The sequence below is a fragment of the Kogia breviceps genome, chromosome 5, assembly GCF_026419965.1.
Source record: "Kogia breviceps isolate mKogBre1 chromosome 5, mKogBre1 haplotype 1, whole genome shotgun sequence".
NCBI lineage: Eukaryota > Metazoa > Chordata > Mammalia > Artiodactyla > Physeteridae > Kogia > Kogia breviceps.
The window spans coordinates 67,979,899-67,998,660 of record NC_081314.1 but is presented as its reverse complement, the minus strand read 5'-3'; the positions used below and the strand labels follow the sequence as shown (position 1 = coordinate 67,998,660).

Sequence of the window (18,762 nt, the reverse complement as noted above, 5' to 3'; positions counted from 1 at the left end):
TTAGTTGCTCCGCGGCACGTGGGATCTTCCTGGACCAGGGCTTGAACCCGTGTCCCCTGCATTGGCAGGCGGATTCTTAACCACTGTGCTCCCAGGAAAGTCCCCCCTCTGGACTCTTTACAAAACTAAATCCTTGATATAAGTTTGTTTTATAATTTATATGTTTATGAGCAAATCAAACAATATAGTATTGTATAGTCATTGATATTTAAAAGATGTTTACTAAACTGTGTTTCTCATCTGGCCATCTTTATTACTTTTCTCTTCCCTGTCTTCCTCTTTGCATCTGTATCTCAGTATCACCAGGTAACAGGCTGTCACTCTAGCTCTGAATAGCATGTTTAATAGGTGTAACTGGTAGAAGAAAATGTAATCTGGAATGCAGCATACCTTTCTCTCCAAGCTGCATTTCTCTTACTTTTACCACACTTCAAGAAAGAAAAATGGTGCTTTGGGGGAGAGAGGAAGGTAAGATAGAACAACTGAGAAGAAGAGCAAAAGCAAATTATGAAGAAGCACAAAGGCGGCGGGTAAGGGGGTGGGTGCAGCAAGGGGGGTTAGGTGAGAGTAGGAGAGGCTGGTCAGAGAAGGCCCAAAGTCAGGATGCAGGTTCCTCTCCCTTTGGACTAGATAAAGCCCTGATCCGTCTGGGTCTCAGGAACCTCTTATGTGGTGACCAGTGAGTAACTAAACCATAGGTTACTTGGGCCAGAATGAGCTTAATCAGCATCTGCGACAAGCATTTCATGAGCGCGTGCCATCCATAGCCTCCTGAACTCAGTAACCACCAGTTTACCACCCAAGAAGAGAAAAGACCAAACCTCCGTTCCAGATGTTTTGTTCACTACTCTGTGGACAGAAGGGAGTAGTCCCCTAAATTCTCCCAGTCCCTTTTCTGTCCCCTGCCCAGACTCATCTTTCTCTAATCCTGGGGCTGACCCGTCAGAGGGGAGACTTGAAAGTCTGCCTTTTTTGCCCCTCTGCTTGGATGCAGAATTCCTACCAAACTGTTAGAACTTGCCTGACTTGAACTTTGCCTGACAAGGAGTAATCCCTTCCTTTACAGATAATAGAATTGAAGATACCTGGTATTGGGTTGGCCAGAAAGATTGGTTAGTGAATATGTTGTTCAATAAAGTTCTTCATGAAAATGAAAAAATGTCTTTTATTTTTACTTAAAACTGAACGAACTTTTTGGCCAACCCCATATATTTTAAACAATTTCCCAGGCAGGCATGACAGTTCTTGCTTGTATTTTTGTTAGACCATAAGGTTTATGTGAAATATGTCCAGGCTTGGAAGCAGACCTGGGACCCCAAAGGCTTAACAGTTTTACTCCAGAATGATTTTTTTTAGCCGTGCCGCGTGGCATGTGGGATCTTAGTTCCCAGACCAGGGATTGAACCTGGGCCCTTGGCAATGAGAGTGTGGAATTCTAACGCTGGACTGCCAGGGGAATTCCCTTACTCCAGAATGAAGCTGAGTGTATTTTTAGAGTGATTTAGCTATAAAGAAATTGTGGCATCTAAGCCTACTTTTTTGTACAGGAGTCAAGAAACAGAGGTAAAAAATACAGGCAGGCTTGATTGATCTTAATAGATCAAATGTTGCACTATCTGTGGCACAGTTTGCTGTTCACATTTCTGATCTAAAATTGCTATTCGTTTGTGGCTTAATGATTTAAAAAATCTAAGGTAGTTTTCCTTACAAAATGTGATCCCTATCCTAGAATTTTCGATCTAAGAACTAAAACAAATGGGAGCAGAGCACAGTGGGTGATTTGCCTGCAAAGAGATGCTCTTGAGGAGGTCATAAATCAGTGGTTCTCAGCGAGGGTGATTTTGCCTCCAGGTATATGTGACAACATCTAGAGATGTTTTGATTGTCAGCTTGTGGAGGAGGTTCTACTGGCATGTAGTGGGTAGAGGCCAAGGATGCTGCTAAACATCCTACAGTGCATAGTACAGCCCCTCAACAAAGGATTATCTGGTCTGAAATGGCAATAGCATTGAGGTTAAAAAACAGTATCACAAATATGTGCAGAAGATACTGTATAGACTGATTGATAAATCAGCTCCGATAGGAATAAACCCAAGATGGTGCCTACATTTGTGGCTTCTGTCTCTGGGACTTTTAGTTTTTTTTTTTTTTTTTTTTTTCCAGATTTCTATTTTTAAATCATTTTAGGCTTACAGACTGGGCAATTGTCATCTCTATCTGTTTTCTTAGCACTTGGTACATGGAAGGCTTCGTTAACTGTTGAGTGAAGAAAAAGAGAATGAGCAAAGAGATGCAGGAGGAACAGATCCAGTTAGGTTTCACTTCCACATAAACTCTGTGAGAAACACTTAGGCAGGGGAAGGTTTGGGAATAAGCTTCTTGGTTTTCTAGAAACATCCGGCAGGTCACCCCCCTGCATCTGCCTGTGCCTGTGCTTCTGCTTGGTGAAGGTTGTGCTTGTGGAATTGGTGTCAGGGAGAACATCTCCTGCTTTGGCCACCGATGAGCTTTGGGTCTTGAAAGAGATCATTTCACACCCTGCACCTGACCCTGGCCGCTGAGGGTGACTAGGACAGTGCTATAGGCCATTACCTATTAAATGTGTGTGTGTGTGTATGTGTATTCTGATTAAAATATAGAAAACTGAAGAGTGAAAGTCTTATCATAATCCTGATGATAAATTTTAAATGTCTGTATTAGCATATAATTATTAAAGTTAAAAATGGAATTATAATTTTATGGTATATTATACTATTTTACAGTATGGTTTTACCACACTATAATGTGGACATTCTTTATTTTAGTATGATGGGTAAATCATTTCCAGTCATCTGAAAAATAAGGATGATAGTATCCACCCACCTATTCCAGAGGCATTAAAGAGACTCAAATATAAATTAAGATTTGTAAAGTGTGTTGAGTTTCTTAGATGAAAACACCATGATGTTATGGTACCGTGTTGTATTTTTAATTGATTATAACAATTTTGAACGATTCTATTATTAGTTTCTTCTGAGATGTTATCGAAATATTTTTTTAAATATTGAGTCCTCAGAGAGAAACCATTATGGCTACCTTAATGTAGTGTGTGTAATACTCTTAGATTTCAGCTGCCTTTTTGTGTTCCCCACAGGCAAATACGTGTATCAACCGATGACCCCCGTGGAACAGCTTCCAAGCACTGAGATTCCCGCGAAGCCTCGGGAACCCACAAACACCATTCAGATCTCAGTCTCCCTCACTGAACACTTTTTGAAATTCGCATCTGTCTTCCAGCCTCCCCTCCCCCCTGATTCACCAAGGTACTGTATGATTTCAGACCTCTTTATTGACAACTATCAGGTTAAATGTATTAATGGGAAGATGTGTTATGTGCAGAAGCAGCCAGCGCCACATTCCCACAAAATTTGCCCCGAGGAGGTCTCTGCACACGATGCCTTAATATCAAAAGAGAGCAGTACGCCAAAAATAGATCACTGCTCTTCTCCCTCAAGTTCTGAGGACTCTGGGATCAATGCAGTCGGGGCTCACTATGTGGAGTCGTGTGATGAGGACACAGAAGAAGGAGCAGAACTGAGTTCAGAGGAAGATTACAGTCCAGAGAGCAGCTGGGAACCAGACGAGTGCACCCTTCTCTCCCCTTCGCAGTCTGATCTGGAAGTGATCGAAACAATAGAAACCACTGTGTGAGCGTCCAGGCAGGAAGCCACGTCCTCTGATCCATGCTGAGCTTTTGTACTTTTGTCTTATGGATCCTTTTTCCAATGCAGTCGATGTTTTCTACCCCTCTCTAACAACCATACCAGTTCAGTGGTCTACTGATTTAGCTTCACTTTTAAATTAGTCTTATAATTAAGACTTTTTTTTTTTTTATAAATGGTTTTCTTTTGTATCTTGACTTCCTTTTTATGTAGCATCTGGTGTCATGAATTGTGACCCAGACTTAATTTCCCTGGGAACTTTGAAAGCAATGATGTGATGAAGTGATGATCACAGAGCATCATGGATCAGGTTGAGGAGCTACCCAGAGTGAAGGAGACACTATTTTATAAATAGCCAGTTCTTCGCAGAACAACTCTTTGGCGTTCCTTTTGGCGTGCTGATGAGCACCCCTATCCTGCTAGTCCCGTGTGGAAAGTGGTTCACGTGACCCCTCAAGGTGTGCACTGGTTGATGCCATCTGTCCCTTTCCCCGTCTCTCCACCGCCTGCACTGGGGCTGGGCCAGTGCTGTCCTGGCTTACTTCTGGGAGGTTACTGGAGGCCAGCTCAGACCCTAGTTATGGCCAGTGTCTGCACATCCCTCCGTTATCTGGGGCTGAGCTAGACCTCACTTCAGAAGAGATTCCACCTTCTGTTTCAGGCTCAGTCCAGCTTTAGCTGAGTGCCTACGCTCTTCAGGGATACAGAGTGAATAAGGCCTGACTCCCGGCAGGAAGGGACCACAGTCCAGTAGGCGAGGTAACACATGCAGGTGATAGGACCCAGAGTGCCCTGGGGACCTGGGGGAGGGAGAGATGTACTTGGCCTGGGCTAGCTGGGGATGTTGTACCATTTGAACTGGCCTCTTGGGTGGGTTCCCCAACATATCCCTGCTTTTAAAAATTGTTCTTCAAATCTGGGGGAGACTTTTAGGAGTTATATAGGTATTATATTTAGGAGGCAGCCACATCTGATGTCTTAAGAAAAAAAAGTCAGTCATAGTTTTAGTTAGCATGGAAGTGCTAATGACAGCAGTCCTTTAGGGATTAGGAATGAATCTAATAGGTTTGATTAATTCTGCTTCATTTGGTTGTATGAAGCATTAGGATGGCTTAGGTGAGAACTGGATTAGAATTCAGTATGATGCATGGATTTTTTATGCCAATGCAAAAACAGTTGAAATAGTTCGCTAAGTCAGGAGAAAATATTTTGTGTAATATTCATTCACTTTACAACAGTAATATTCATGGGCTGTTGTAAATATTCTCTTTTCCTGAACACATAAAATAGTAAATGATTCTTTCTTATTTAGCTCTCTTCAGAATTCTGCTCCTAATCTCCATTTGTAACTGGTGTTCTCATGTGAGTCGGTTACCTGCTGTTTCTCCAAATATACCATCGGTGAGGCATAGTTAAGAATCCAGGAAATTTAAAATATGGCCCACATGAAACCAGAACTGTCAAAGTTGGAGCTAGAGAAATGCTTCCTACACGCTGACTATCCATGAGCGCGCTCTCATGTCATCATCTCATGACATATCTTCTGTGTCACATTAGTTTGTATTTTAAGAAATAAGAAGAGGCCTGTTGTGTCCTTCCCTGAAGCCTCCGCTTGGCATCTTTCACAAATCACTCTAGGCAGAACCTGCTTTCCTAGTTGTACCTGTAGTCCATGTGACTGGCTAGAAGAGTTTGTTAGATTTAGGTGCCCCAAGCAGCCATAGGGTTTAGAAAGCAGAGTGTGCATATTCCTTTGAAAGCAGTGTTAACACTTTCTGTGCTAGACGAGAACGCAGCCAGCATAAAGTTCCCACTTACTGAAACGTAAAGACTCAACAAGTCAAACCAAGAAGGTGGTGAGCAGAGCTCCAGGTACAGCGGGGCCCAGGAGAGGATGGCGGAGGAGGGTGTACGGAGAGGGGCTTAGGGACAGACAGCTGATGAGCCCTGCCCTGGGCTTTCAGCACGGCCCAGGATTGAGTGGCCAGCTGCAGCCAGGGCGACGCCAGGGTCCTGTCTTCACCTGATTCTGGGTGAGCTTGTTGCAACCCCGGGCAGGAACACGAGGCTCTCTTTATCTGCACCATTCCTATCAGTTCTCTCCTCCATCCGTTAATCTAATTGGAGTCAACCACCAGGTCTCAAGAGCCATGGGAATCCGTGGTCATAGGGCCACGTTTCTGAGGCTGGCTGTGTCAGGGTTGGGCACTTTATATGGTAATATCTATGACTTTCGCCTATGTTTGTTTAAACTCCTGAACTGCCATTCAGATTAGCCATGATTTTAATGGAATTTTTGGATTTAAGACTAGTTGATAATCACTTTAAATATTTGCACAAACTCTTTATAATTAAAAACTAAGATTAACTTCTATCTATTTTATAGAACTAGAGATGTTCCACAGGATTCTAAATATCAGATGCTCCTGGATCTCAATATAGCCTTTTCTAAATAAGCACAAACAAGAATTCTTTTTTTTGTCCTAGCACTGTTAATAATTATCTGAAAATCATATATGATTGAACCAGAATTGTTTCTCTAATGCTTGCATTCCAAAAACAACTGATAAGGATATAAAAATACGTAGTTTCAACTTAAATTCTAGGCCTGTTCTGTTCTGTATTATATGAAAGAATTTCTCTGTAATCCTGATACCGTATTCCTCATTTGTATAAGCATATTTATAGGCACTTTTAGAAAATGTTTAGACTGCAGTGTGTACTATAGATATAGAACACAGTTATGTTAAATAGGTTTTTGATTAATACTTGTACATTGAGAGATATGAAAGCTTTATAATTTGGACCTTTGCTCACTTGGGGCAAGGAGTTGGGCTGTGTGGGTGGAAAAACTGCTTTCTTGGGCTTTTATCAAAAACTGGCACCATTCCCACTTTTTGAAAGTTGACGTAAAAAGCTGTTAGGTAGAACATACAAAATAAGTGCTGTGTGGAATTTAGCTTTCTTATCTAACCAAGATTTCTTTTAGAATTTTCAAGTTTCACACGTGTTCATGACTTTTCTGAGAAATGACAAAGCAGTTAAAATGCTTTTGTCATTATAACTGTTTGGTACATTAACAACTGAAGCTTTGCAATCAAATCTAGGTATTTTCAAGATTTGAAATGCAAATTTGATGAAAACCCTGAAGAAAAACAGATGCTTTCCTGGAAGGGGAAGACCTGTAGTTCAAGGTAATACAGCACAAAATGAAACAGAAAATAAAATCACCCAAACCAGAACAAAACCATGAAGTTGTTTTCCTGAGGTACTTTTTGGATTTGATCTAGGATTTGATTTTATCTTGGGAGTGGTGGTTTTATTTCTTAATCTCTACTTCCTGGCCTATTTGAAACATCAAAGTTCTTTCCGGGCGATCATAAACTCCTTTTATGCAAATTTCTCTACTTGGGCAATAGGATGCAACCAGATAATTTAGAAAGCTGTCAAAATATCCAAATACTTCTAGGCAAGAAAAAAAAAGCACAAGTTAAAATAATATTTATACAGTCAACACTTGGTTATTCCATCTTGTTTGCAAAATTTTGTTGACATGTTTTGGATTTTTACATGAGGAAAACAAAGTTTTCGTGGGTTTTCTTTCCTACTCCCCTCTCCAGAGGAGGTGTGAGCACATTAAGGAGGCCAGTTGTATTTTGGGCTTTTCTGTCGTGTGCGATTGTGTCTCTTCGCGTTGAGGTGGAGAGAAAGAAGTGGGCGTTTCCGCATTATCAGTGCTGTCAATTCCAGGGATGTCAGTGCTTCTCACATCCAAACATAAGTACAGGGGCACTTCTCAAAACTAAGTTTGGAATTATGTATCTTTAGAAAATTTCTTAAGTCACTGCTCCCTTTCGTTGTCATGGATAATTGAGAGTTGACTGTATTGGGAAAGGGCTGCGTTTCTGTTTGCTCTTTGAGTTCTTTCTATTAAGGCGGAAGCAGTGCTCTCTTAATAGTCTGAACAAGTCTGAAAGCAAATCATCAGTAGCAGTTTTAATGCTGAGCTTCCATATCATCATGTTCATGTGTACTTTTAAGGCTGTTCGTACCCTGTAATACTCACTGTGTGATTTTTTAAAACCTGTCTGTTTTAAAGTGTTAAGCACAATGTTGATCTGTCTGTAATTTCCTAAAATTATATTCTGTTTTCCTACAAACAGCTCAACTTTCCTCTCTGTGTAATACTTTAGGAAAATACTACCTTGTAAAATAAATGTGATTTTTTTCTTTTTTATCAGCACAAATACGATATTTTGAATTTTGGAATATCCTCCCTCTCCATCCCACTTTAGAGAGGTTCTGTCTGATTTAAATAATAACACAATGTGAGCCTAACGAAACAAAAACAAAAGCCTCCATTTGCAAAATGTGAAACATTTATATCCAGTGCTTACTTTGTGCTAGGAAATAAGTGGTTTACATCATTATTCCATTTAAATTTTACAAATCCTTAGTGCAGGTAATTATTATTATGCATACTGTACTCTCATGGTCACCACTCGTGATAATTCCCAGAACCCTTTATAATAAGAACTTTTTTGTTGGCTGCATTAGGTTTATACAAATAAAAATTACATTCCCCCACAAACGGTATTTATTTCACACAACGCTACAAGCTATGTGTTTGGTTCATACATTCCATGTAAGACAGTTCTGACTGCAAGTTGGATCCAGGGAGGCCGCCGCCCTGCTGAGCCTTGGGGGTGCGTCACTAGGTCACCAAGGCTGAGGGTCCAAGCCTCAGCGTGGCAGGTCCAGGAGCTTAATTTTTATATTTACACCAAGAAAAGAACAGCTTTGGGGTTGGCTTTTATTGAATAACCTCACGGGGAGTGCTAAACAAATTTGCTTATCAGTAATAGAAATAATACCATTGTTTATATTAATAATGATAGCTCAACAGCTGCCTTCCTGCTTTCTCTGAGTATTCTTCACAGCAGCCCTCCGAAGGAGACTTCAGCATCCTCACTTCACAAATCAGGAAAAGGGCTCAAGAAAGAAAACATTTTTGTTCAGAGTGGCACAGCTTGTAAGTAAGTGGGAGTCATGTTTGAACTGTCACCTTGGCCGTGGAGCTCATACTCTTGGCCCTTTTCCTGCGTTGCATCCTCCTGTAGCCCTTCCCACCCTCAGGGGCCACGGAGGCTGAGCCAGGAGGCCGATAGTGAGTGGGGAGGAGAGCGGAGGGTGCCCCCTTCCTGTCCGTGACCAAGAAGACGCCTTCCTTACCCAGACACCACCAGGCTTCTCCCTCCCTCCTCATTCTGTGCTCCACATGGACCTCCCCCCAACACATACACACGAGCGCACGCGCTCAGCATCTTTCTGCAGATATCTCAGTGCTTTGATTTGACCATTGCTTCTTCTATGTTTAATCATGAGTCTAGGCTAACTTTCTGCCTTCACAAAAGATAACTTGTTTTTTAAAGTGACTTCTGCAGACAGCTAATCTCATTAACGAAGTGTGCATTCTACTAATTTAACTCTCTACATGACCGTATTGCCAAGTTGTAGAAAGCATCTCATTGTAGCATCTTACAGATGCTGACTACACACACTTTTATTCTGCAGTAAATTTTAATTTAGCATCTCATCCTTAACTACGGTTCAATCGCTGGGAATTGGTAATGTCTTTAACCCTTGGTGTCCCACTCCAGTTCTGTGCTGAATGAAGGGGTAAGACAGGACCTCGGGACTCAGGCTCGCTGCAGTAGGGTCAGGAGGAGCAATTGGAAGTCAGCTGGAATTCTTCAGAAACCAGGCAGGTAAGGGTAAATATGCCTAGATATTAACTGTTTTTCTGTTTGCTTTTTGGAATTTTCTTAGTTTTCTAAATGAATTGGTGTTGCTTTTATAATCAGAAACAAACCCTGTAAGCTGTTTTGAAGATAGTGAGTTTGGGTGGAGCCTGGCACTGCAGGTTTGTGGGAGGAAGTGGGGAGCCTTCGAATCTGGGCAGCATTGCACCCACTCATCCACTTGGGGGAGGGGCTACTAAGGCCGGACTGCAGACTGTGTGTCCTGGAACCATCCGGCCTCCCCAAGGACTGACCCCAGTCAACCATGGCTGGAAGGGTCTTGGGCCAGTGAATTGGAGAAAAGAGAGGATTTGTTTCTCATTGTTCTTCTCAGTCCCTAGTCTGAAGCCATGTGTGTGAATTTGGAGATGGGAGACCAGAAAGCTTGGGCTCTGGTGGGACATCTTAGTTCTCTTTGACAACTAGCCTGTCACCTAGTGTACAGTCCCAGAAGATTTATCCCAAGAAGGAGATCTGGAGCGTCACTGTAAGGTGACGACAGAAAGTGCAGCATTGTGGGTCCTCGAAGCCCCACAGCATCTGAAGGGGGACTTAGCAAGCATTTCCCCGGATGTCACCTTACCTGCCAAGCCCAGCAATTCTGCATGACAGGCAGGACAGGATAATTTCATGAGTTTATGGCTGAAGCATCCAAGATCTAAGTCAACAGTAAAGGCAGGTGAGTCACTCTTAATTGGCAGGTAAGGAGTGGGGCCAGAGCTCCAAAATTCTGTTGATGCCAAATCCAGCCGGTGTTCCTCCTTCACTTGTTGAGCCCCTGCAGTCACACCTGCCCTCTCCTGCTGCTCTCCCTCACCTGCCTCTCTCTCCTCCCCACGCCTGGGGCCCCAAGGCCATCCATTGCGGTCCTCACTCCCCAGCTGTGGCTCGAGGTGGGGGCATCCCGGAGCCACAGCCCAGCCTTCCAGGCATCACCTGGTGGTGCCCTTGTTGTCAGGTACTCTGGATTCTGCCCAGCCTGGCTTGACCTCGTCCTGGGTCTGGCTTGAGACCCAGATGAGACCCGCATGCTGCCTCTGGCTCAGGAGCGGCCCTGGATGTAAGAACTCTCTTGAGAACTGGCCTCAGATCTTGGCACTTCCGGTGTCAGCCGCTTCTGCCTCCTCCTGCTCCCAGCCTCACTGAAGTGGGGCCTTTAATACCAACTGCTTCCCATGGTAGCACCGATCCTCACCCACCTGAGGCTTGCCTCCCAGGGCCAGCCTGCTCCAGGGCACAAGGGCCTCATGTACTAGACTGAGTTTCTGCCCCCATGTTTAGAATCTTCCTGTATGAACTGTGATGCCAAACTTCATTAAGCAGATGTAGGTCACCCGTGTATCAGCAGAGGACCTGGAAGAGCCATCCCAGCGTATCCACAGCAATGCTCTCAGAGGCCATGCAGTCAGGCCGGGAGCCCTTGGAAAGACCCAGGGGCAGGTGTTCTGCCCTGTGTCTGGAGGGTGGGCTCCCTGAGGCCTGGCTGGGATGTGCATAGGGATCCACAGAGCTGGTTTTTCCTGGAAATCTAGACTATTGAGAGGTAACTCTAGCATGATTTAGAAGCTGCACTGAATATGGCAAGGACGCCAGGGATTTGGGATTCCTGAGGAACCCAAGGCCCTGGGTGAATGGGGCCTAGAGTGGGCATCTCTGTACAGGTCACTGGGAGGTCAGCACAAGATCAGTGGGTCCAACTAGAATTCAACTGGGGTCCTTTCTGATGACTGGGGTTCCAAAACAGGTTAGTTCTTCCCGGAAGATTTATCCTTACCCCAACCTATCCAAGAGTCACGGAGAGGCAGTGAATTCCTGGAGCTGCAATGTGTTTCCTGAATTGGGAAATCACTTGGGCCCCATGTTATGCCTGATACAGCCACTCAGAAAGGGAATAATGATGGGTTATGGAGAGGTCAGAAGTGGGGAGGATGAAGGGAGGAAGTTGACTGGGAGTCACCATCTCAGGTGGGGGTGGATTGTGGGAGTATTGAAGGATGATGGGCCAGCTCATTCTTCTAGAGAGAGAAGAGGCCAGGTTGGGCAAACCATGAGGTACCCCACTTTGCCAGGGGCTGGGGCCTGACCTGGCCCTCCAGGACTATTGGCACCAAATTCTGACCTCTGTGATGCATGTAGCACAGAGTTCTGAGGGAACCGATGTCAGATAGGAACGGGCTACTGGCTTCCCTGGGTTATTGAGAAGTGTCCCTGTGTGAAGCTGAGGCCCATCCCCACCAGCAGCTTAACAGCAGATCCCGACAGGCTCCTGAGCCAACTAATCCCTGGCTGGGGCAGGAGGCAGAAGTCAGGGCCTGTGCACCAAGAGCTGGGGAAGGGACTGTGCAGGGGGTGGTGTGCATGTCTGACCTACCCCGTCGCCCTCGAAGCTGTAGACATTCATTAATTCACACAGGCAGGCATATGTTCAAAAATCTGTTAATTATACCTACCCTCTGACTCTGCAAAATCATTCCTAAGTTTATAGCCAACAGAAATGGATACATATGTTCACCAAAAAGACAGGAAGAAGAATGGTAATGAGCCAGTACTGGAAACAACCCAAACATCCATTAACGATAGAATGGATCGGTTATGGTATATTCATACAATGGAATACTATTCAGCAATGAGAAGGAATAACATGGAGCAATCTCACAAGCATAACTGGAATAAAAGAAGCCACTTCCAAAAGAGTAAATAATGTACTTTATGAAGTTCAAAACAGGCAAAGCTATGGTGTTAGAAGGCAGGATGGTGGCTACCTTGTGGGGTGATGAACAAAATTCAGGGGACATCTGAGGTGCTGGCCATTTCTATTTGATCTGGGTGCTGGTTATACAGGTGTGTTCACTTCATGAATTAATCTGGCTTTGCAATGTGGTTTGTGAACATTTCTGTCCATAAAAAGTTTACTTGAAAAAGAGACTTAAAAGATGGTGGCAGCTAGCCTGCTTTCAGCACTGTACTGTGAAAGACACAGGAGTGGACTGGACACAGTCACGCCCCTCAGGAGCGATGGAGGCAGACAGGAAAACACCCAAGCGTGGAAACAAGGTGAGTCAAACTGCCCCTTTCCTGGGGAAGTGGGGAAGGCTTCATAGAGTATTGGGGTGTGGAGGAGGCTGGTGGCAGAAAGATGGCCATGGATGCCCTGAGAGGACAGGCCACTGGATGAACCCTCTGATGAGTCAGGGCCACCCCTGGAGCTCAGAGGTGCTCAGAATCCCCTCAGACTCTGCAGGGACCTGAGGTCCACGCTGGGCTGCCAGAGGATGACACACTAGGTCTTTCCTGCAGCTCTGGGCACATCACATGCATCTGATTCTGGAGATGCACCTTTGGAAAAACATTTTCAGCAGGCAGAGCTGAGTGGAAACACTGCTGCTAAAAGCATCCCCAAAGCTCTGAATTATTTATTCACGGATGCATTCATCATTGATGAGGCCCCGGTTGGCTTTCCTCTTCCACAAACAACTGCCCTCCCGCTCTCACCATGGTAGGCTCTGGTTGGTACCATGTTACCTTTACAAAGCATCTCCCCCACGTCACTTGGACCTTCACTGTAGATGGAGCAGATGCGTCTCTCTTTTTCAGAGGAGTACTAGCCTTCCTCAGCTCACACGTGGGCCTGTGGGGCCTGTGCCTAAAACCTGGGGCTCCTGACTGGCAGTCCAGGGCTCTTTCCAACAGCGCATTCTGCTTCCTATGGGGAACTGGGTGAGACTCCATCCCCCTCCTCGCCCCCCATGGCAGGAGGTGGGGCACTCAGCTGACCTGGGAGCTATTTTCAGATAGTCCTTTCAAATACTTACCGTTTGCCAGGTACAAAGAAGAAACAGGCTGTGGTGGACACTGCTGCGTCTTGGCAAATCAGAATCCCTCCCTTCTTAGGGCCCTGATTTCCTTTCAGAGGACCACCTCCCCCTCCCCCAGGCGCAGCATGGGAGGAGCCGGCTCAGACCAGGCACCTGCCCTCCCCCAGATCTTTCCTCTTAGCACCTGTCACAGCCCAGGGGTGGGCACGTGACCCGGAAGAGCAGCTGGAGCTCAGCACAGGGGCTGGAAGCGAGTGCTCAGAGCTGCTGCTCCATCCTGGGGGCCCCCCACCCCCTCAGTGAGCTGCTGTGGCCATGTCAGCAGAACTATGGCCGCTGACTGAGCCTGGATGTATTTCCAGAGAAGTCTGCTAAGGAACTGCTCTGAAGTGGGACCCGACATCACTGCAGAGTAGAACATGTGTTAAGTGCCACGAGAGGGGACAGGCACCAGGCCCAGCTCAGGCCTGCATGTCCTGGAGCCCAGCACTGCCCAGCCCTGGAATCGGTTTCTCATCTGCCCTTAGATGAGACAAGAGGGCTCTTCAATCCAATCCAGAAGGCATGACCTGGATATAAGGCTGCTGTCACTTATTCAATAGTGCTGTGACTCGAGTGACAAAGAACTCTTGGGGATGATCAACTAGGTTAGTGGCTGGAGGAGAGTGCATTGCTGGTGTTTACCAGCCCTGATTTGAACAGGGGCTCGGATGCTCAGTAAACTGCCTTGGCCCTTTAGAGTGTCGACTGAAGAAGGCAGGCAATCACATTTTGCTTTGAGACTGTCGAGCCCCTTTGGCCTTAATTTTAGACTCGTCAGGAAACCTTCTGATATGGAATTTGTGGAGGTGGCATCATTGGCTCTGAAATAAGTTCTGAGTTCAGATGTGTGCTTTGCTACTTCTTGTGTGTCACCTTGGTTAAATTTTCCAGTGTGAGCCTCAGCTTTCTCACCTGTAGAATGGGGTTGAGACTCTCACGTGGCTTCAAGGGCCATCCAGCTGGTGGTCACTTCACTTAATGCTCCACCACGTCCCCCAGTGTGGCCTCCTTGCACCTCTGTCAGGAGCTGCTACCTTGGGGGTAGTTCTGTGATAAGAGCTAAGCTGACATGTCTGGGGCATTTGCCATGTGCCTGCCCACCCAGCACTACGTGTTCTCAGGTACTGTCATTTAGTCTTCACTGCAGCTTTATTTGATAAAGAAACTGAAGCTGAGAGAGGTTAAGTGACTTGCTCAGGATCACAGCCAGGATGTGGCAGAAGCAGGACGTATTGTTTTTATTAAAAGTTGTATCTAGTTTCTACATCTATTTCCTGTGGATTGTTCTGGAGGATTAAAAATGATGCACACATAAAGGAGCCAGCATAGTGCCTGGCACCTAGAAGGTGCTGGCTGGTTACTGGGCGGGCAGGAGCACCACGGGCTTTGGGCCCGGAGCTGGACAGGCGGGCTCGCCCTGTGCACCTGACAGCCAGTCCCTGGGAGCCCGGTCAGCCCTGAGGGAACCACACAGGGAGCACCTGAGCCTGGGAGGCAGACACCTAGCCTCTGTGCGTGTGGTGTGAGCTCCTGCAGTGGTTGGTTCAATGGCGTACAGGAAGTGCCCTGGCCAAGAAATGGAAGAATCCTGCTCTGGCAGCCTGGTCCGTGGCAGTGGGGGACGTGGGTGGCTGGTGCTCTGGATGGAGCTTGTGACGCAGCTGCTTATGGAATAAAGGCAGGGCTGCCCCAATCAATCAGGGTCCTTGACTTGGAGCTAATAGAACTGAATGGTGGCAACAAGGGTTCTAAACGTCCTTTATGACTTGACAGACGGAGAGTGAGACAGCCAGCAGGGCTTAAACAGGAGGCATTTATTGTTAGAAATGGCAGATCTTACACTCAAATGGGTTTAAGCACAAACACATGGAAAGGGAGGTGCCCCAGCTCCCGCAGGCCCTTCATTCCCTCCAACGCAGGTTTCAGCTGTGCTGCGGCCTGGCAACAACTGTTCCCAACCGTGCCGTTCTCTGTCCCAATGGCAGCAGGAGGTGACAGCCCTCCGTGGTGCCCACCAGCTGGAGGAGACGGGCTTCGCCGGACTCAAAATGCCATCTGCAGGAGCTCTGCCTCTTCTCCACACTTCAGGGAAAACGAGAAAAAGTCCCAACAGGCAAGATGCATTTTCTTAAATAACTGGATAGAGGTATGTGGCATTCATTTGCTTAATAAGCAAAACAAAATCAACCAGTCTGGTGCTGATGCTGCGGCAACATCAGGAAGAGCCGGAGTCTCCCGGGGGGGGGGCAGGTGTGGAGCCGCCCTCGGGGCCTCGGGGGCCAGGCCTGTCAGAGGGGTCCTCCCCACCTGCTGGGGTGGTCTCGGGGCTCCAGGCCCGGGAGAGTCTTCAGTCCTCAGTCACAGGCGGGGGTATGAGCCGTAGCTGGAAGTTCTCCTTCTGGAAGACGCTGGTGAAGGCAGGGCCACTCTGGGAGCCGCTGAATGGCCTGCAGCTTTCACTGCCGTGCTTCTGGGAGAGTTCCGTAAGCAGAGCCAGCTGCAAAGGAGGGGACACACATCAACCGAGGCTGGAGGGTAAGACCTGGGTGTGGACCCCAGAGCTGCATCTTGCTAACAGGCAACAGTGACTTGGCACAAGTTCACGTCATCTGCTAGGGCCTAAATTTCCTCCTTTGATGATGAGGTGGCTGGACTGGCTAAGTCCTGTGGGCCCAACAAACTGTGACACTTTCTGACAAGGGGAAGCTGTCCGATCCTGAACCTCCTTCACTCTGAGTGTCCCCTCTCCAGTGGGTGTGTGACCCTGTCGTCTCCGTTCTCTCCCTGTGGACACACAGCCTGAGCCGTGGTTCTCCACTCTCTGCTCAGCTCACGCCACACACTCCCTGTTGGTGGGTTCTCCTTGGGATGAATGACGATCACTGGCTCCAACCCCTCTCCTTCGTAACCAGAACAGCTCCAAGTGGACGCCTAGCTGCCACTTCTAACTCAGGGGCTCCAGGCAAACTCACAGATGCCACCTTCTCCTCTAAGCGCCCTCCCTGCTCCTGTTCACCAGCGACACCAGCACTACCCTCACTCTGTTACAGGCTCAGTTCCGGGAGACCTGCTGAGGAGGGGCGAGTGTTAACCTAGCCCACTGGGAAACCTGGCTTGGGCCCTCAGTGGGGCCATTCCTTTGACCTCAGAGAGGCTTTCGGCAAAAGTACAGAGCCTGACAGCCTAGCCCTTGAGATGCCCTTGATGGTCAGAGAAGAGCTGAATGCCACACCCAAGCTCCTTCACCCGGAGAGAGGGCAGCTGTGAGGACCAACCTGTCACACACAGCAGGGCGAGCCTCTCGGTGTCAGGCTGCAGGCCTGGAGTCTGCGGGACTTCTAAAAGCCCCAGGTAACTTCCCTGAGTGAGTGCCTTTTAGGCGCCAGGCACCAGAATACTAGGTCCTTTACATGAATTATGTCTAATCCTCCACAACTACCCTCTGGGTAAAAATCCCAGAGCTCTGAGAAGTTACTTGCCCTGGGTCACCCAGCAGTGAGTGACAGTGTGGGACTCGAACTCTGGTCCCTGTGACAGTTTCTGCTCAGCCGAGCTGCCTGCAGTTCTGCCTTCTCTGGAGATAACTTGTCTGTCACCTGCTCTCTCCTCACCTCCCCTGCCAGGTAGTCTGTCTTCCAGCTGTTCTCCAACCTCTAGCAAGGGTTCTCTCCTCACCCAGGCAATAGTGGCAGAAGACTCACACGTGTCTGTCACTTCCGTTGAAAACTCACTACCAGTGACTGTGGTAACTGGGGAGGCATCTGAAGGCCACTTGGTTCAAAGGGCCAATTTATCTAAAATAATCCAGCACCTGGTTCTGGTTCCAACACACGGCTATGGTTCAATGCACAATTCGTAACACAGGCTCAAAAGCTCTGACTGCAAACTCCTTGGCTGGCCCAGGACACGCAGGAGGTGGCTCCCTGCAGGGACTTCCACTGCTGCCTGAGCAGGTTACAGAGTGGTGTCCCTCGCTCTGCACAAGCCCCACCTGTGCCACTTTCTGTCTTCTGTAACCCTCTCAGCTTCCCATCAGCATGTGGAGTTCTCTGCAAGGACTGTTATGTACGATGCTATAACAGGACAGGTGACAGATGCTACGTAAACCCAAAGTTCTTTCACATTGACACTGAAGTAGATCAATCACAAAAAATATTTTCTGTTTTCCAAGGAAAAAGATATTTTTGTGTTCTACTTCTGTAACTTAGTGTTCTAGAAATTGATGAGTCCTGACTAGTGGCTCAACAGTTTTAAAGCAGCAGAACTTCCTTAGAATAGAAGGCCCAGAAACCCAACTCCTGGGGCAGAGCCTGGCTGGAAGTGATGCCAATTCAGGAAACCTCCTGGAATAAAAGACCCTGCCCAAGACCAGCTCCCAAAGAGGGAACACCATTTTTCCTCTGGGCTGCCAGCAACCTAGCCGGTGTGTGGGGAGTGGGCAAAGGGAGCCCAGGCATAAAAACAGCACACAGGCAGTCTGTGAAAGCCCAAGAAAAGCTTACGGAACAAATGTGGCCTGGCTAGAGTTTAGGTGTGACCTGGGGCATGGAGGAGGTGGTAGAGTTTGGACTCCACTTCAGGTGATGGAGAGCCAGGAAAGTGCTGTAAGCAAGGGGGTAACAGGACTTTTGGGTTTGGAGATGGTGCCCAAGCAGCAGCCTGGAGAAGGGACAGAAGACCTGCAATGACCTCTGTGAGCTGGAAGGAAAGGGGAGAAAGAGACAGGAGAGCTCCCTACTGAGTGGGTGGGGTGGGAGGGATGAGCCCAGGGTGCCAGCAGGTGACTGCTTTGGGTGACCTGATGACAGAGGATGACACCCAGAGACAGGCACAGGCAAGGAAGAGCGGGTTGGAAAAGTTAATAAGTGCACTTCTGAAGTGCCTGTGGGGCCCCCAGACTGATGTTGTGGCATGACTGCTGTAGCCCTCTAAATCTGTACTTTTCTACAGTAACAGGATTCCAGCAGTTTTAGCCCATGGCCTTTTGGAATCAAGACCAGTGTCCCCAGTCTCCACTGCAGTTAGGTTTGGTCACATGTCTAAGTTCCAGACAAAGGAGGTAAGTGGAAGCGGCGTATACAGTTTCTAGGAACTATCCTTAAATAGAGGGCTTACGGTCTTCCTCCTTTTTCTCCACCTTGCTAGCAGGAATGCAGGTGTGATGGTTTGAGCTGGGGCAACCATGCTGAATCATGCGAATATAAGCCATATGTTAGAGATGGCAGAGCCACAAAGTAGAAGAAATCTGGAGAGAGATTTGTGGAAGATGCCCTGGGATGCCCATATTTACAATTCTATTTTGGTTAAGCGACTACAATTTAGCACTTATCTTTCATGGCCAAAACAAATTCAAGCAGCGCAGATGTCCAGCAGAGTCGGGGCCTTAGGGCAGATTTGTCAGTC

General features: G+C 47.1%; 2 protein-coding genes and 1 long non-coding RNA gene across 7 annotated transcripts in view; 2 read left to right on the top strand and 1 right to left on the bottom strand.

The window, feature by feature from the left end:
• The window catches only part of C5H3orf70 (chromosome 5 C3orf70 homolog), a 94,584-nt gene extending 86,318 nt beyond the window's left edge, over positions 1-8,266 (top strand). The window contains exon 2 of the mRNA XM_067034159.1: positions 3,134-8,266. Within this exon, the coding sequence (XP_066890260.1) occupies positions 3,134-3,690 (557 nt within the window). The 3' untranslated portion in view covers positions 3,691-8,266. The remainder of the gene's footprint in view (positions 1-3,133) is intronic.
• A 6,375-nt stretch (positions 8,267-14,641) lies between these two features.
• Positions 14,642-18,427, top strand: LOC136794250 (uncharacterized). Its single transcript, XR_010840710.1, has 3 exons — positions 14,642-15,894; positions 16,410-16,710; positions 18,310-18,427. It is a non-coding gene; the product is annotated as an uncharacterized lncRNA (long non-coding RNA).
• Positions 15,152-18,762, bottom strand: part of VPS8 (VPS8 subunit of CORVET complex) — a 310,442-nt gene continuing 306,831 nt past the window's right edge. For all 5 annotated transcript variants that reach the window (XM_067034155.1, XM_067034154.1, XM_067034156.1 and 2 more), the window contains one exon: positions 15,152-15,856. In XM_067034155.1, the coding sequence (XP_066890256.1) occupies positions 15,707-15,856 (150 nt within the window). In that variant the 3' untranslated portion in view covers positions 15,152-15,706. The remainder of the gene's footprint in view (positions 15,857-18,762) is intronic.